The sequence below is a fragment of the Ursus americanus genome, chromosome 17, assembly GCF_024610735.1.
Source record: "Ursus americanus isolate L20-20 chromosome 17, mUrsAme1.1.p, whole genome shotgun sequence".
Classification (NCBI taxonomy): Eukaryota; Metazoa; Chordata; class Mammalia; order Carnivora; family Ursidae; genus Ursus; species Ursus americanus.
The window spans coordinates 55,429,117-55,446,322 of NC_142143.1; the positions used below are offsets into that span (position 1 = coordinate 55,429,117).

Consider the following 17,206-nt stretch of genomic DNA (forward strand, 5'->3'; position numbering starts at 1 on the left):
TAGGGAGCCCGATGTGGGGCTCGATCCCAGGACTCTGGGATCACGCCCTGAGCTGAAGGCAGACGCTTAACCGCTGTGCCACCCAGGCGCCCCACAGGGGACTATTTGAAGTGGTGTTCTGAACTCCTGTTGTGTGTACTCCTTGAAGATAAGCAGAAAAGAAAGGATGTGTATAGGTGTTGTACACCTTATGGGCACTCAGTTCAAGAGTATCTTCACTGGATATATATATACAAATAGGACGTGTGGGAGGTTGGAAGGGGAACCTGCCTCCTCTGACTTTTTGCTGCTGCTAGAGCAGGGGGAGCTGCTGCTGCCATCTACTGGAGCTCCTGCTCCTTCTACAAAGTCTTTAGTTTTGTCCCACCCTTCAGAAGCCCTCTCCCCTCCATTTCCCAACAGATCATGTGCCCCTTCAACAACACTAAAAAATCTGCTCTTTCTCCTACCTTCCCCCCTCCACTCATACCCTGGAAGTCTCCCCAGGGATCTTACTGATGCTGTCAAGGGAGTGCCTGTTATGAATTGGAGCTGGAAAGTGCAGAAAGGGGACTTTCCTTACTTATACTATGTGAGACATATTCTTAGGATCAGCAGTTGGAACTCAGAACATCTTTCACATGGAAACAGTGCTATAAAAGGCAGGTTCTGAGATTCAGTTTAGAATGGGCAAATTAACCCTGACCTGCCGAACTTAGGGGGGGTCCTTCAACCAACCTATACCAACTGTGTATGACCTCCTACCTGGCCTTTCTGCCTTTAAACTTGTGATCCTTTTGGATTCATCTACCATACTGCTTTAGAAAGATGGCCATGAAATAAAGATCTGATTATGTTCATTCTCTTCAAACTTTCTGTGTGTCTCAGTGTCCTAGGCTAAGACCCACATTTGTCAGCATGACATATTATGACCTAGTCCCTTGCTGCCAGCCATCCACCTCTGGCATCCTGTGCTTCAGCATTATCTGACTCCTTGGTCCTTGTTACAAATAAGAGCTGAAAAGTTTGGAGAAAGCATGCTTTTGTACATGCTTTCTCTGCCTAGAGTGCATTCTTTGGTATTCTTTCCTTGGCTTCCCCCAACCCCTGAACCTCCCTTGCCAGCATCTGCCTGATACCTGTTTATCGTTCAAAACTCAGTTCAGATGTGTCTTTCTCTAGGAAGCCTTCCTTGACAACCTTACTCACCCATTGCAGGTCTGCCCTGTGTAATTCTTTGAGTAATGTCTATCTCTGTCTCCACAGAACTATAAGCTCAGTGAGGCCCAGGAGTACATCAGTTTGGGCTCACCATTGTATCTCGAAAGCCCGACACAGTTCTTTGCAGGCACTCAGTATCTGAATGCATGAATTTGTGCGTTGCTAGGTCTGGGTTAGACCCTTGTGTCGTGTGCTCCTGTAGCACTGCATGACTACTCCTGTAATGCGTTTAACATACTGCATTGTAATTGTCTGTCTGTCTGTATGTCTTCTCCAACAGGGTTATGAGTCCCTTTTGGACAAGGTTTGTGTTCTTTATCTCTGTATCCTCCAGTAGTTAGCATGGTGCCTGGTACATATTAGACTTTCAATATGTGTTTGGCTATTACATGAAAACTATCCATTCTGGGAAATAAGCAGATTCATAAATGCTTCTAGGGCCCTAAATTGGTATAACCTCTTTGAAGGGCAATTTGGCAAAAATTTTATTAAAAATTAAAAAAAAATTTTAATGGACTACAGATTAACTGTATTTGTAGATATACTTAATGATATGGTCATTGAAGCATTGTTTATACTAACAAAAGATCAGAGATATCCTAAATGATGCAGTTTAAGGCACTGGTAAAATAGTTATAGTACAGCCACAGAGTAGAATACCGTATTAGACATTAAGAAAAATGGTAGAGCTTCTGTAGAATAATATCCATGAAAAAAAAGTTTAAAGACAAGGTGTGTACAATATATTTGGTGGTTTTTTTTTTGTTTTTGATAGATTTATTCATTTATTTATTTGAGAGAGAGAGAGAGAACATGAGCAGGGGGGAGGAGCAGACTCCCTACTGAGCAGGGATTCTGACCTGGGGCTTGATCCCAGGATACTGAGCCGAAGGCAGATTCTTAACCAATTGAGCCACCCAGGCACCCCCATCTGTTTGGTTTAAAAAAAAGAAAAAAGAAAAAAACCTGTGCATATGTATGTACAATAAGCTTATATATCTTCGTAAAAGATCTGTGGAAAGATTATAAGAAAGTCAGTACTACGCGATCCTCTAGGAGAGAACCAGGTAGCTGGGCGATAGATATGAAAGGAGGAGACTTACTGTTGTATATACCCCCATTACACTTCCTGAATGTTTGTGTTCTGTGTATGTTACTACCTTTTTGAAAAAACAGTGACAGATACTGTTTCATATTCCCGGACTGTGGCTCTTCCTTACTGTAACATCTCTTACATTGACCAGATCCATCGTCATTTCTTATTCTTTCCATCCACCTTCCTGGTTCTCCATTTTGCACTGTGGCAGTGTTGTTTGGTAACTAGTGAAGAGGACGAAGGAAAGAGAAATCCTCACCTACCCAGGACCATGCTGGTACTCTGCCTCTGTCTTGTTTCCCCTTCCCCACCCACCAACCTCAGTTCTCTCCACATCCTAGTGGGCAGTGAGTTCCATTCCAGACATCTGAGAAGCCCGAGGTGCTTCCTCCCATACAAAACCCTACCCTACCTCTTCCCCCAGAGCCCCCATTTTCACTTCTCACCTGTTCAGAAACCCTGTCAATGAATTAGTCGTTTCTTCCCTCATCCTACCACGGGCCTTCATTCTTCATCTTCTTCAGCTTCTATTCTGCTCCTTACCCACTCTTTCTACCCTCCCTTTGCTCTGAAAGTCTTGTCCACCTCTCCCATGCTCCTTATTTTTATCCTGTCCCAGATAGGCTATAAGAGCCACCACCAGGAGCTTAGAACTGGGAGAATTCTCGTCTTCAAGGAAGGAGGCAGTTGGCAAGAGTCGTCTTCATTCCATATCAGCAGCCATAGGGACAGGTGCTTTGGGTCTCTCAAATTAGAACTCTGAACATATTATCCTATAAAGATGTTATTATAAGTGATGATTAAGGGCCATATTGCATGTCCATTATGGGTTAAATAGGCTCCTGTGATCATGCTTGGGTAAAAACACTCTGTCATGCTATGGTAGTGACATTTCGGGAAGCCGCCTAATCAGTCCATGAGTTTATGGCTTATCCAAAAGTAATTTTTATTAACCTGTGAAGTAGGCCAGCCAGTCGGTGTCTTTCTATTCATTGTCTTCATGGTAAGTGGTGCTTTGTGTGTAGGTGGCCTGTGGTCCCTTCTGTGTCACAGTGACTAGAGTTGTAGCAAAAGGAGACAAGCACACCAAGTGGGTCTCATCATAGTTTAGCTATCGTAATGGTTTTACAGTTAGTGCTTTTTCTTTGTAAACTTGTATTGTTTTTAACCTAAATGTTGATTTTCTACATCTTTAATATTTTCTAATCCCCTTCTAACAGAGGCGAACATCCAACCATGGTCATGCCAGGAAAAGAGCCAAGGTGAGAGCCCTTTCTATATACAGCAGTCCCCCCACCCTTATCTGAGGTTTCGCTTTCCATGGTTTCATTTACTCCCAGTCAGCCACAGTCCAGGAGCAGGTGATCCTCCTTTTGACATATCGTCAGGTCAGTAGTAGCCTAATGCTGCGTCACAGTGCCGACATCATCCACCTCACTTTACCTCATCACATAGGCATTTTATCATCTCACATCATCCCAAGAAGAAGAGTAAGTACAGTGCAATAAGAGATTTTGAGAGAAAGACCACATTTATGTAAGTTTTATTACAGTATTATAATTGTTCGATTTTATTGTTGTTACTGTTGTTAATCTCGTACTGTGCCTAATTTATAAATTAAACTTTATCTTTGGTATGTATGTATAGGAAAAAACATATATAGTATATGTAGGGTTTGGTACTATCCATAGCTTCAGGCATGGCATCCGCTGGGGGTCCTGGAAAGTATCCCAGGGGATAAAGGGGGGACTACTATAGCTTCTTTTCTACTGTTTTTAGTCATACGTTTCACAAATGGATTTATCACTAATATCTGATGTATTCGAATTGTATACAAGCAAAGTTTTTCTGCCTGCACTTTATACTCTAATTGTGAATGTACACACATGCACACATTTCCTATTAGAAGGTTTGGCTGTATTTTTCTCTATTAAAATCTCTAGTTCAGTCACAGTCCATTTCTGATGCCCAGCCAGAGCCTCTCACAAAGCCTGAGCAAATTGGTACTCGTTCTGCTATAAAACCAGTTTCTCTGTTCGCTTCTGGTTTCTCTCGGAGTACCATATGAGTGTTATCTTTTCCTCCAGCATTTTTTTCCCATTTATCCTTTAGGAATTTATCCTTTATAAATCCTGCCCCATTGGTAGAAATGACTGAACACTTTTGGACATCCTAAAAATAAAGCCTTTTTTGGTGGTGGTGAGGTTACTTTTTAGGTTGGGGCAGGGAGGAGGAGGAAGATTTTGTTTTTAATCATTTTATGATAAAATTAGCACATCACAGATTATTTTAAGCAGTGTCATCAGGGAAGACTATGTGTTAAGTGTGTGATGGCTTTTTAATTTTAGTTGAGGGAACAGTAAAATATTAAACCTTTCTTGCAGTGAGAATAGTTGTCACCAGAGTAATTATTAAGAGTGTCTATGCCATTCCCCCCCGCAAAGACAATGGCATAATTTGGGAGTGGCTCAGCCAGTGTGTGGCCTGGGTTTGAAGAAGACCACAACATCAGATAAATTGATTCTGTGTCTTGCCTGACATGGCCTAATCCTCAGTGATGGGCTCGATGTTAAAGTTCACAACAGAAGGTGTTCACTTCTACTTCACTTCCACCCAAACTTTTTGAGATAAATAAGTTATTGTGTCCATTGTACAGATGAAGAAACTTGGATTAATAGAGATGGAGTGAACTTGACAGGATATCCACTAGTAAGTGGCAGGGCTCCACAGGAAGTCAGTTCTCCAGACTTGCAAGTTCTTTTCACTATACTGCACAACCAGGAACACGTGCCCTGTTGTGCTGTTGTGTTTACGGCAAGCCTTGATTTTATTATAAGAACTCTTAGTAAATGTTTATAGGTAGATTTCTCTAATTTTTGACTTTGGGGCTCCCTAGGAAAGCAATGATTTGCAAAATGGATTTCAGAGTTTTTTGGTGTTCTCCACCCAGCAAAAGTAAACCAAGTGTATTAGCTTCTTTATCACATTAAATCCCAAATGTTAGGAAGTTTTCTTTCTCTTTACTCTTTTATTAGACACTTCTTTCCATACCCTTGCCACCTCAGGTTTAGAGTCATTTAGCATTTATTGTCTGCTGTGCCGTAGGCAGTATTTATGATATGTATGTTTATATACTTTATGTCACCTAATTCTCGGAAGTCATCCTTCAAGTGTTTTTATCCCCGTTTTATTGAGGAAAAACAGAGACCCAGAGAGGTCAAGTAATTTGCTCAGGGTCTCTCATAGCTCATAAACACAAAAGCAGGAGTTGAAGCTAGGACTTCTCGCTCTTAAATCCAGCGTCTACTAAGCTCTGCAACTGTGTATTTTCAGTAAACTTCTGAGTCTGAAATTGGAGCATGGGCTAGAGAAAGGGGGGAGAGCTAAGTGAAGTGGTTTTCCTATCATCTGTTCAAAGTAGCCATTTTGTTTTTATATATTTACTAATGTAAGGAGGGAAATTATCTTTGAAGTAAATCAGAAACTGGTGAGTAAGTCCTCTTTTGGGGGAAAAAAACAACACAAAAACCCTACTTAATGGAAGCAGCAACTAACAGAGCAAATACATTCTGAATGTATTTCATTCAGCAACTACCTTCTGAATGTCCACTAAGGGAATATATATATTTGGTCTTTTTCAGTCTAATTCCAAGCTGAAGTTGGTGCGCAGCCTGGCAGTGTGTGAGGAGTCCTCTGCCCCATTTGCTGATGGACCACTAGAAACCCAGGTGGGTCCTTTATAAGAGTAGTCTGACTTTTGAGTTTGGCGGTTGTTTGGTAAACGGTAGTATAACAGCCACAGCACCAACATTAAGCTTGGAAATCAGGGTAGAAGGAACTTCAAAACAAGTGGTTGCAGTAAAGCAGGGCATGGGTGAAAGCATGAAGTATAGGTCTTGGACCTAGACACCTATACACCTGGACCACCCAGGATGATGCAGAAGAGGAGATCCCAGGGCTGAATCTTGTTTTCCCACCCACACTCTTCCTCTGGCGGTCAGAACCATCTCCATCCAATTCCTGTGCCAAGAACAGCCAGTGTAACTTGAGCGCTCCATATAGTGGTTGTGATTGTTGGCAGAGAAAGCTTGACCTTCTACCCTTTTCGTAGAACAAAAGCTTAAACTATTTAATTAACAAAATACTCTCTGCTGCGCCTGGGTGACACAGCAGTTAGGCGTCTGCCTTCGGCTCAGGGCGTGATCCCGGCGTTGTGGGATCGAGCCCCACATCAGGCTCCTCCGCTATGAGCCTGCTTCTTCCTCTCCCACTCCCCCTGCTTGTGTTCCCTCTCTCGCTGGCTGTCTCTATCTCTGTCAAATAAATAAATAAAAATCTTTAAAAAAAAAAAACAAAAACAAAACAAAATACTCTCTGTAAGAGAATGCTGCCTGCCACCCAAGATTTCCCTTCTTTACGATTTCAAGGGAGAGTAAAATCCTGTGGGAGAATTAAAATCCTTTTTCCTCTTTGATTGTGTTCCTCTTTCCCCTTATCCAAGGATATAATTCAGTTGCACATCAGCTGCCCCTCTGACAAGGAGGAAGAAAAATCCACAAAGGATGTCTCTGAAAAAGAAGACAAGGACAAAAACAAAGAAAAGGTCCCAAGGAAGATGCTTTCTAGAGGTGAGAACTTTCCCCGCCTCTCGTGTGTCCTAGGGTGTGGCTCTGCAGTGCCCTTTCCTTCCATCTTAGAACCTGGCCCCCGCTGACCTTACAGCTCAACAGTTCCTAGTGTTCTGCTGACTTGATGGTTGCTTGGGGAGGTGCCTAACTAGGTTACTTTCTTTGCTGCTTCAGCTAACCCTGCCTTAGGGGCTCACATGCTGCAAAGAACTACTCTGTTAACATTGGCACTACCTATAAGAGGACATTGTAGTTAATTCTGATTTTATTTCTGCTCTGGAATAAGAAGTGACATGAATCACCACCAGTAGAAGATCCTCCATATACCATTTATATTTTGGTTTTGGGATGCTTGGAGTGATTTTTTAAAAATCAGATTTGCATCTAATTACTAAGCTCTCTTTGGTTTTAAACTCTTGGGCTGGTAACAAAAAGACCTGGTCCATAAAAATTATAGTCGAGAGGAAAAAGGCAACCTTGGGATTAAGATTTTATAAATAAATAATAAATAATCAACATTTGAACCTGTTTGCTGAGATTCTGGAAAATTCAGCTCTGACTGCTCTTACCTGGAGTTTATTTTCCTTAATTTGAATAAAATCTGCTTTGTCTTGGTCAGGACATTCAGCAAATACTTAATTGTGGTAAAAGTAGCTTCTCAGTGTAATACTGATGCAGCACTGTGACCCAGACTCTACCCTCCATCATTGTCATTGGGAATCTGGCAGGGGAAAGGGGCCTGGCGAATCAAGCATCCTTCTGATTTTTAAGCTAAAACCCCTGAAGTTTGATTGTACTTTGCTGTGATCTCTCCTGATTGGGTTGTGAGCTTCTGCTTGGGATTAGATTTCACGCAAGGCAGTTTCATTTATTTTAAATTTCTTTTGTTATGGTGGTTCTAGACTCCAGCCAAGAATATACAGACTCCACTGGAATAGACCTACATGAATTTCTTGTAAATACACTGAAAAAGAACCCAAGGTAAAAACATTATTTGATGGAAGGGGGGGGGATAGTAGGGCCCAGCAGGATACCTAAAAGGCCAAGTAGCTTCTCAGGAGTTTTCCATTATTCAAATCTATGATGCCCACCCCCCGCCACCATTTCCCTTTAGTGTAGTTTTATATTCTGTGAGGGATTCAGAGTACCCTCGTGTTGAGGTGTCTGCTTTCAGAAGAGCTGAGAAAAATCTGTGGAAGGAGAATGCAGAGACAAAGAAATATGAAGTCTTGGGAGTACCATTTAAAAGCAGAAGGAAAAATCATTGATATATATGTAAGCTAAATCATAATTGTTTTAAAATTGTATAAATAATCAGATGGAGTGTAGACTACTGATTAGATTTATTATAAGTATAAAGTATGTGTTTAAATGGATATGGCTGCCAACAGAATTCGGTTTCTGATGAGGAAAACAAAGTACATAATTAGGAGGATCTGCAAAATGTATACTTGATTTTATTTCTTTTTTAAACTAATGTAAGACAGGCCAGTGAGGCTGAGCAGCCCCTGTGTTTTGTCCACTATTGGGGTTTGGACCTACACGCCCCTTCAGCTTCTGTAGTGTGCAGGTTTCAATGCTTTTAATGTCTATGGGAGGGCTGCTTTTTGTTTTGTTTTGTTTTAATCTTTTTTAAACAGGGACAGAATGATGCTGCTAAAATTAGAACAGGAGATTCTGGAATTTATTAATGACAACAAGTAAGTTACTTGAATGAAATACATGTTTAGAGGTGGGAGGGGGCACTGAAAAGAAATTCAGGTACAATTTTAGGATATTCCTCTTACATCTTTCCCTTAAAGTCTGAATTTTGAAGTAATTACTCACTGGGAACCAAAAGGAGTTGAGGAGAAATCATCAAAATGTATTAAAAAGTGTATGTGTGAAAACCAAGTGAGGTTTTTGGTATTGCGTAGACTTGAGTTGAAAAGAATTGATATCTTTTCAGCAGCTATCCCTTGTCCCATATTTAGTTATTCATAAATTTCTCCCTTTTTTCTTTGTAGAATATCATCCAGGTGGGGGAGACCTAGAGCTTAAGGAATAGTCTTAAATGAGGGTAGTGGATCAGAGCGACCTACCAAATGGTCTAGATAAAGAAGCTGAGAGAACCTTTGTGGTTCCCATTTGAGTAAGGAGCTATCTTCCTTATAACATGTCTGTTTCTCCTAAGAAATTCTCCACTTTAGACACTTACAAGAAAAGTTACAGTTGGCTGTTATTGCTGTTGTTTGTCCTTATTTCACTTTTTCCCCTGGTTTCCCTTCAGTAACCAGTTCAAGAAGTTCCCTCAGATGACCTCATATCACCGGATGCTATTACACCGGGTAGCTGCCTATTTTGGGATGGACCACAATGTTGATCAAACTGGAAAAGCTGTCATCATCAACAAAACCAGTAACACAAGAATGTAAGGGAGGAAACCACAGATTGGGAGACTTCCCTGGGATAGCCTGTGGGGTAAAGAGGAAGGCGTAGGATCAAGATACCCCTTTCTGGGGAGGAGACAGTGTGGAGGGTTATGTTATCGATTTCTACGCTTCATGAGGACTTGGAGATAGATTCTAGAGGCACTGGTGTTTTGTGAAGACTGGCCCCTGGCCTCTCTTCACCTTTACTGATGGGACAGGTATAACTTTAGAAGAAGACAACTTATATATATGTATAAAGAATAGACCCTAAGGATTTCATTTTGACTTTTTAGATGCCTGACTCCAGAAATCCCCTGAGGGGGAATTATGGAATTTAAGAGTGCTGTATTAGGAGGTCTGCTTCCTAACAAGAACATCTCCTTCCTTCTTTCCTTCCTTCCTTCCTTCCTTCCTTCCTTCCTTCCTTCCTTCCTTCCTTCCTTCCTTCCTTCCTTCCTTCCTTCTACATTTCTCTCCCAACCCCAGCCCTGAACAGAGATTCTCAGAACACATAAAGGATGAAAAGAATACAGAATTTCAACAGAGATTCATTCTCAAGAGAGATGATGCCAGTATGGACCGAGATGATAACCAGGTGAAGAATGAAAAGGGGTGGGCCTATACAGAGAGATTGCAGTAAGAGAAACTGGGAGGGGAGAAGAATTTTTGTGGGATAAAGAAAACTCAAAACATCTTAGTATGAAAAAATATATTGAGTTATACTGAGTTGGCTTTGGCTTAATGTTGAGGACTGAGTACACTTGTTGAGCTGAATGCCACCCTCTTAGCCGCAGAGAGACATGGTGCTGAGTTTTGCTGGGTTTTCTCATTTGGCCTAGAACTCCCTGGTTCTGCCACTGACTTCTAACTCTATGTCATTTGGGGACCAAGCAAGGTCCCTCCCTGCTTCAGCCTTGATTCAGCTGATGGCTTCATTCTTTTTTTCTTTAATAGTTAGGAATTTCTTTGGGAACCACCAACAGCTACTTTATCCCACTTCTATCTTATCCTAGCTCAGGGCTAGCCTTGGACTGGCAAAGTTGTGATATAATTTACCCACTTATAAAGAGGTTTCTGATCCATTTCTGCAAACTGCTTATTCTTTTCCCAACTCCTTCCACCAAGGTGAGTGAGTTAATTTGACATTTGATGCTGGGAGTCTCAGGCAGTATCCCCCTTTTAATCCATTCCTGTGGGAATAAGAAGTGAACAGTCTGCCCCATCCCTTCACTCATGGGCCTGGCTGTTGCCCTGACTTCTAGCCTGCCCTTCAGATAGTAAGTTTTTGTTTGGGGATTAGTTTTCCCAGCCACATGCAGGGTTTGGATCCAGCCAGCTTCTGCTTGACCTCCAAAGAAGGTTAGGTGGAGAACCAGGATTAAGGTTTGAAGAACATGGTTGGGTAGAGCCAATATTAGTCTTGCTAATTAATGATGACTGTAATAATATCTTACCTCTAGAGTCAAAACTAGTTTTCTTGGGATGCTGTATGGTCTTGAGACCAGGACTTTTCCTGCTTGCTACTTGAGTATTTGAGGGAGTCCTTTTGAGATAAATGCCATTATCTTTTGTGGACAAACACGCTGGGTCTGATTGAAAACAATGAAACATACAAAAAGACAAAATTTTAAAAACAAGAGCCTTTCCATCCTGATGCCCTTCTCTCCATTTTCCCAACGCCCTTTTTTTGTGTATCAGGAATTATTCAGGCCTAGAGAGACATTGGGGCAGAGTGGAATCTGTCCATATTATGAACTTTTCATCTCTCAGCTTCAGGCTCAATCCATAGTAGGGTAGGCTTTATGCATTTTCCATCTATGATATTAATAATAAATGCAGTAATTGTTATTTCTATTGAGTGTTTCCCCTGAACTAGGCTCCGTTCTAAACGCATTATGTGCATTATCTCTTTCAGTCGTCTCCACAACCCAGTGTAGGTGGGGTTATTACCTCCCCTTTAACTATAAGAAAACTGAGGCTAAGAGGTGTTAAGTTACTTGCCTAAAGTAACATTACTCAGAAGTGGAGAGCTGAGATTCTGCCTGACCTCAAAGCCCATTATGCTCTTTCTACTCTGTCACTGGTTCACCAGTGTGAGGGGCACTTGAGGTCCTGTATCTTCTTGGAATGGGATTTATAAATGGACATTTCGTAGGATTTAGGTTCTTAAGGCTAGTGAGAATTAAATCTAGTCACAAGGTGATACTCCTGAAGTTATGCCTGCCTCTGGTGAAGAGCAGAAGATCAGCCTAGAGCAACAGCCTCCTTGGTTGCTTCATCTGAAGCTTTCAGAGCCTCTGGATTGAAGGTCAGAATCTTTGATACCTGATGACCTTCATTTGATGGGCTATCTCCCTCAGAGCATCTTGCCTTCAAGAGCAGTATGGAAAAGGATACTGGGTACACCCTACCCGGGACAGTGCTCACGACTCACAGGCCAAGGGAAGAAAACAATGATGGAGAGTTGGGCGGTAGGCCAGCCAGAGGTGGTCTGCCAAGCTGTCCCTTGTCGCCTGTCGACATTTTTCAGAGAATTTAAGTTTCTTTATCCTGCCTTTTCTTCTTTTCCCTTTCTATCCACTCTCTCTCTCCTCCTTCCACCATACCTTATTTGTCTCTTCCTTTCCCTGTCCATCCTTCTTTCTGTTCTATTCTTCTTTTCTTTCTCTTCTCCTCTTTGTGTTGCTCTGTTCTCTTTATTCTCTGTTTCTGTGATTTCTATCTCTTTCCCTCCCTCCAGTGGCTGTAGTTAAGATAAGAAAAAGTGCTTAAGCTTTTAGGTTAGCTTCACTTGGATTTCATTCCCAAGGCCCTCTTCGCTGAGCTGTGTGTGACTTGGGTCTTCAGGCCATGGCATTAGTGAATAAAGAAGGGATAATATCAGGTGCTAGTTCTGTAAAACTCTTCTCTACATTCATCTCTGCTAAATACTTGTTTCTTCTCCCTCTCTAGCTTCCTCCCATCCCTTTCTTTCCCTCCAAAGCAATGTTGTTTATTCCCTGGGCTATTCTCTTGATCCTTAGTATCTGATTACTATAAGGAAGCAACCCAATCCTTGTAAATAGTTGTTGTTCTTGACACTCTGGGTGGGGGTGGGGAGATAAAGAGGTTCCAATCATCCAGAAAACCTGATCTCCCAAACTGCATGGTCAGATGTACCCAGTGAAACCTGTCCAACACTGGAAATTTTATTTCTTTTTTTTTTTTTCCATTTTTTTGATGGCAACTATAAACTCTCCCGGTTTCTCTTCCTTGCTGGTGTGCAGTGAGCTTGCAGTACGAGGAGAACTTAACTAGCTTAATTCTGCTCATCGATCTAGATCAGAGTTCCATTACAGGATGGAAGGAGGAGCAAGTCAATAGAAGAGAGAGAGGAGGAATATCAAAGGGTCCGAGAGAGAATATTTGCCCGAGAGGTAAGTGTAGCTTCTGAGAGTTGTCAGCCCATAGCTTTTAGCTCTTAATCTTTGGAACTGTGATTGGAATGAACCCTCCATAAATGTTTTGTTGTTGTCTTTTTTTTTAACCAACATCAGCCAGCCCCAGTTTGGTCTCTCAAATTAAATGTGGCTTACTGGGAAGCTGAAGATTTTTATTTGTATTATTTTTAATACATTTTGCTGTATAGCATACAAAGAGAACAAATGGAATGGCTGAATTTGGTAGATATGATTAGACTGAAAATAGAAATGGTTTTGACAGGGCTTATGGAAGGGCCCTGATTCTTGCCTGTCAATCCCTTTTCCCGCTTACCCTCTTTCACTTCCACTATCCATTTTAGGCATCTTTGCTTCTAAGTGGAAGACTTAGTGTCCACATAGCCTATACACATCCATCTTGTTTGGCCAGCCTCGTTTTTAGGATAGGTTGGTGGTTGTTAGAGCACAGATCTGGCATCCATTCTCTGAGCTCCACATTCCACATGCACAGAGGGTACCACTTACTATTCCCTCCAGTCTCTATCCGAACAGGAAGTCTCTTTCTTCCTGTATTTCGTACCTTGCTTCTTAGAATAGGATGGACTCTGTGGCCCAAAAGGCAACATGATCGTTTTAGGCAACTTTATTCTTAAGAATCATGGGCCAAATTAAATATACTTGGTACCCCTGTATTTGGTGGCCTTTGCCTACAAGACTAAAGAGCAGTATAGCAGAAATTCAGGAAAGGCTGTAGATAAGCAAGAAAGGAACAGATCTCCGGGAAAATGTAGGATCCGGATAGCAGCACTATCTTACAGTCAAATTAGCAAACAAAGGAGAAGGAGCCAGCCTCCCTTTGTAGCCAAAAGATGGCCAGTTCTAATCATTATACTTTGATGAACACTACTCTCCTCTCATTTCCCCACTCTCCCCTCCGTCAGCAAGACAAAAAAATACATTTATCTTTCCATCATCACCTAGCTCAGAAAAATATTATCTCTGACTTCAAGAAATCTGAACTCCTCTATGAACTTGTTCCATTGTCTCAGGAGACCCAGGTGTTCCAAGGATCCTCACTGGAACAGATACACAACAAACCTCCTGGCCCAAAGTCCAAGGAGAAGGAACCATCTTACCTTCTGTTATATAGACTTCGATTCTGAGTCAGAAAAAAATCTGTCCTCCAAATTATCCACCCATAGCCCAAAGAGGGTTCTCTGTCTTTACCTGCAAACCAGTTGGGTGGAATGAGAGGAGAGAGGTCACTTGTACATGGCTGTGGCCGGCGATGACCTAAAGTTGTGGACAGAGCAGGTTGGTGGATGATAATAACAAGCATTTATATACTGCTTACTATCTTTCAGACACTGTTCTCAGCATTTTTGCATAAATTAATTTATTTAATCCTCACACTAGGTCTATGAGGTAGGTTGCATTATTTTCCTCATTTTATAAATGAGGGACTAAGGCATAGAAAGGTTAAGTAATCTTAGTTCACACCTCTAGTTAGTGAAAGGGTTGATACATAAACTCAAGCAAAACAGTCTGGCTCCAGAGACCATGCTCTTGACCCCTAAAGTAAACCACCTCTCCATAGCTTGCTGTGCTCTGGGCTCTTTAGATTAGGAAGTACCAGTGACATCATAGCATAGCTATCTGTGATGTGCTGCTCTGTTTCACAGACACATGGTAAATGACTGTCCCACCATGCCAGCCATTAGCAGAGCCATGGGTACTCTGGAAGCACAAGTAACTGTTGATAAGGTATTGGGGCTGATTAGGAACAACGCTGGAGCATATCTGTGTACAGCTACAACAAAGTCACAGTTAGCTCTTCTCTCCTTTTTTCTCCTGGTTTCTAGTCTCTCAAGCCTCTACTAATATATGTATTCTTTGTTAAATCCTTGCGGATTTACCACTTTTCATTTCAGCACTTCCTAACTCTTGCTGTGTTAGAGGCATCAGGAATCTCAGAAGGTCTAGACGAGGAAAAATGGCCAAAGCCCACCAAAATCCAGAGATCGCAATGTGGAGAGGAACCTGGCCAGTCAGAGGGAGCTGATGAAGGGTGGAGCTGTAGGTTGGGGCGGACGGGAGGAAGAGGCAGGCCAACAAGAAAGGGAAGTGGCAAGAAGGGTGTTTGGATGGAAATGCTGCCCCCGCAGCCTTCTCTGGAGCCTGAGCTGCCCCGCGTTGGCTCTGCTCCATGTGGAGCCCACTCTGCTCAGCTCCTGGACACTCTTGGGTGCCTTTTTCTAAGGCTTGGGAGTGCATCGTAATGCTCACTTCACTCAGCTCAGTGGCTTTGTCAGGAAATGGTCCCCCCAAAGGAATGTTTCGGGCTTTTAATTCTTTCATTTTTTCTAGGCTCTGAAAAGTACCTGCTTCCCCAATTTCTTACTCTCCTTGCTCAGCTCAGGTCAGAATGTCTTTCATTTTGGCCAGTGTGAAGGATAGAAATGGAATAGTCAGGATGACTTCCAAAAAAACTAAATTTCTTTCTCTTGTCTCCCTTTGCCCTTCCCTTGATCATACTCTGTAGGACCAAGCACACCAATTACTATGCTCAGCTTACCTCTAGAGAGAATAAATTTAGAACTAAAAAGGAAATAATAGGTTAAAACTTTCCTCTTCCTCCTTTCCATACTCCCACCTTTATCAGCGTCTCTTTTTAAACACTCTGTGGGAAGGCTAAAAACACTGAATGCTCTTTTCCACTAAAGGTGAGAGGTCAGATTGGGTGTGTGGGTGTGGGTCATCCTGTCCCTGCTCCCTCTCTCCCTGTTGGGGGGTGAGCTTGGTTTGAGGACCTTGGGTATTCATAGCATCACGGACACCCTTTTCGGTTATGCCATGCTGTTTTCTTATAAGTTATTTTCCGTTTTCTCCCCTTCACCTAGACTGGCCAGAACGGATATCTAAATGACATCAGGTTAGTACCACTTAGCATGTTCCCTGCTTCTCATTGAGCTTTGTCAGTGAGGTTAATATAATCCTGTAATGATGCTTTTCTTTGATGTTAACCAACAGACTCTCCAAGGAAGCCTTTCCTTCTAGCTCTCACAAGAGAAGGCAGATGTTTAGGTATCTCTGTGTGATCTGTATCTCTCCTTGTTTTTGTTTTTGTTTTTTTAATTTTATTTTGTTTTGCTGTAATCTTTTCAGCGGAGTGAGTTTGCTCCATGCATGGCTGCTTGTGGAATAATTCAACTTGTGGTTTTTGCAACATTGGATATTTTTCCCCATTAAAAAAGAAATGGCTCCTGCTCAATGACTTTATTTTTGTTGTTGCTGATTTCATTTTAAGTCGTGGATAGGTGGTAAAGGGGACCAGATAGGTGTGTCTGGGATAGGTACTGCTCCTTTCCAGAAGTTTGCTGGAATTGGGCATTCGGGGAGGATTTCAGCATGTATTTATATTAAGGTAAAAGAATGGGTATCTTCTGGCTCCCTTTTCTGAATCTGTGAAAGCTGTGAAGAGCTTATCCCTGACCCAGCGTAGGGGATGTTTTATATCTTTAAGAAAGAATAGTATGCACACACACATATAAAAACACAAACATCTGTGTCTATGTAGTTTTGTCTTTGGGACCATATAATCTGTAAGATGGCCTGAGAAAAAGACTTGTCTGCCTTAGCATGGACATAGAACACGCCTTTTTTTTAATGACTGTCCATGACTTGCTGTTAACATCGGTGAAAGCTGCTATAGTAATTTCTTTGGGCCTTATATGCCCCATGTTCCACAAAGCAGTCATGAGACTCTCCCTTTCATTTGATTTTCTCAGTCCCCCTCAGAGGATTACACAAGGCGGTGGTGAGGGAAGCGCTTCATTAGGACCCTGTCTGGCACCAACTCATTTTAAGTACATTCCTCCCATTTTACCAATAGAAAAACTTGGAGTAGAGAAAACCTGAGTGTTCAATACTAGGATTCAGGCCCAACCCTTTCCAAAGGGCTTATCTCTTGTTGAATCCTAAGCTTGATAGGAACTAATTAACTCAGATTAGTTAGAGCTTTCATTCCCAGTACCTCAGTTGCCCCTTCCACCATGCCCTTTCTAAAGCTAGTCAAACCACGTAGAAATTTGGGTTGCAAGATTTCTCATTCTTGGAATGGGGCATTACCTCCTCTTCCATATCTCTGAACTCTTTTTCCTAGACCATCCCACCCTGAAGTCCATCTGAAAGCCCTTAGGCAGTGAGGGCTCCAGCTTGTTCATGATGGTTGAGATAGAGTTCCCCCTAACAAAAAAAAAAAAAAAGAAGAAGAAGAAAGAAAGAAAAGAAAAGGAAGAAAAAAATCCCTATTCCATATTGTATACTTCAGGATCATAAATCATCCCAGAATCCTGTAATAAACAGTTTTAAACTAACTTCTATGCATATGTTAATGCACAGGGCTTTAGGTTACTAAAGTGTACTGTATCTGATCCAGATCTCTCAGCATCC

General features: G+C 41.9%; 1 protein-coding gene across 25 annotated transcripts in view; it reads left to right on the forward strand.

Moving 5' to 3' along the window:
• R3HDM2 (R3H domain containing 2) overlaps positions 1–17,206 on the forward strand; it is a 155,324-nt gene that overhangs the window by 114,000 nt on the left and 24,118 nt on the right. For 14 of the 25 annotated variants that reach the window (XM_087869033.1, XM_045789776.2, XM_045789774.2 and 11 more), the window contains 10 exons: positions 3,517–3,558; positions 5,938–6,024; positions 6,798–6,924; positions 7,827–7,905; positions 8,565–8,624; positions 9,194–9,334; positions 9,822–9,930; positions 12,656–12,751; positions 15,655–15,686; positions 15,785–15,838. In XM_087869033.1, the coding sequence (XP_087725159.1) occupies positions 3,517–3,558; positions 5,938–6,024; positions 6,798–6,924; positions 7,827–7,905; positions 8,565–8,624; positions 9,194–9,334; positions 9,822–9,930; positions 12,656–12,751; positions 15,655–15,686; positions 15,785–15,838 (827 nt within the window). The remainder of the gene's footprint in view (positions 1–3,516; positions 3,559–5,937; positions 6,025–6,797; positions 6,925–7,826; positions 7,906–8,564; positions 8,625–9,193; positions 9,335–9,821; positions 9,931–12,655; positions 12,752–15,654; positions 15,687–15,784; positions 15,839–17,206) is intronic. The other 11 variants (XM_087869035.1, XM_045789768.2, XM_045789782.2 and 8 more) reach the window with 4 other exon arrangements.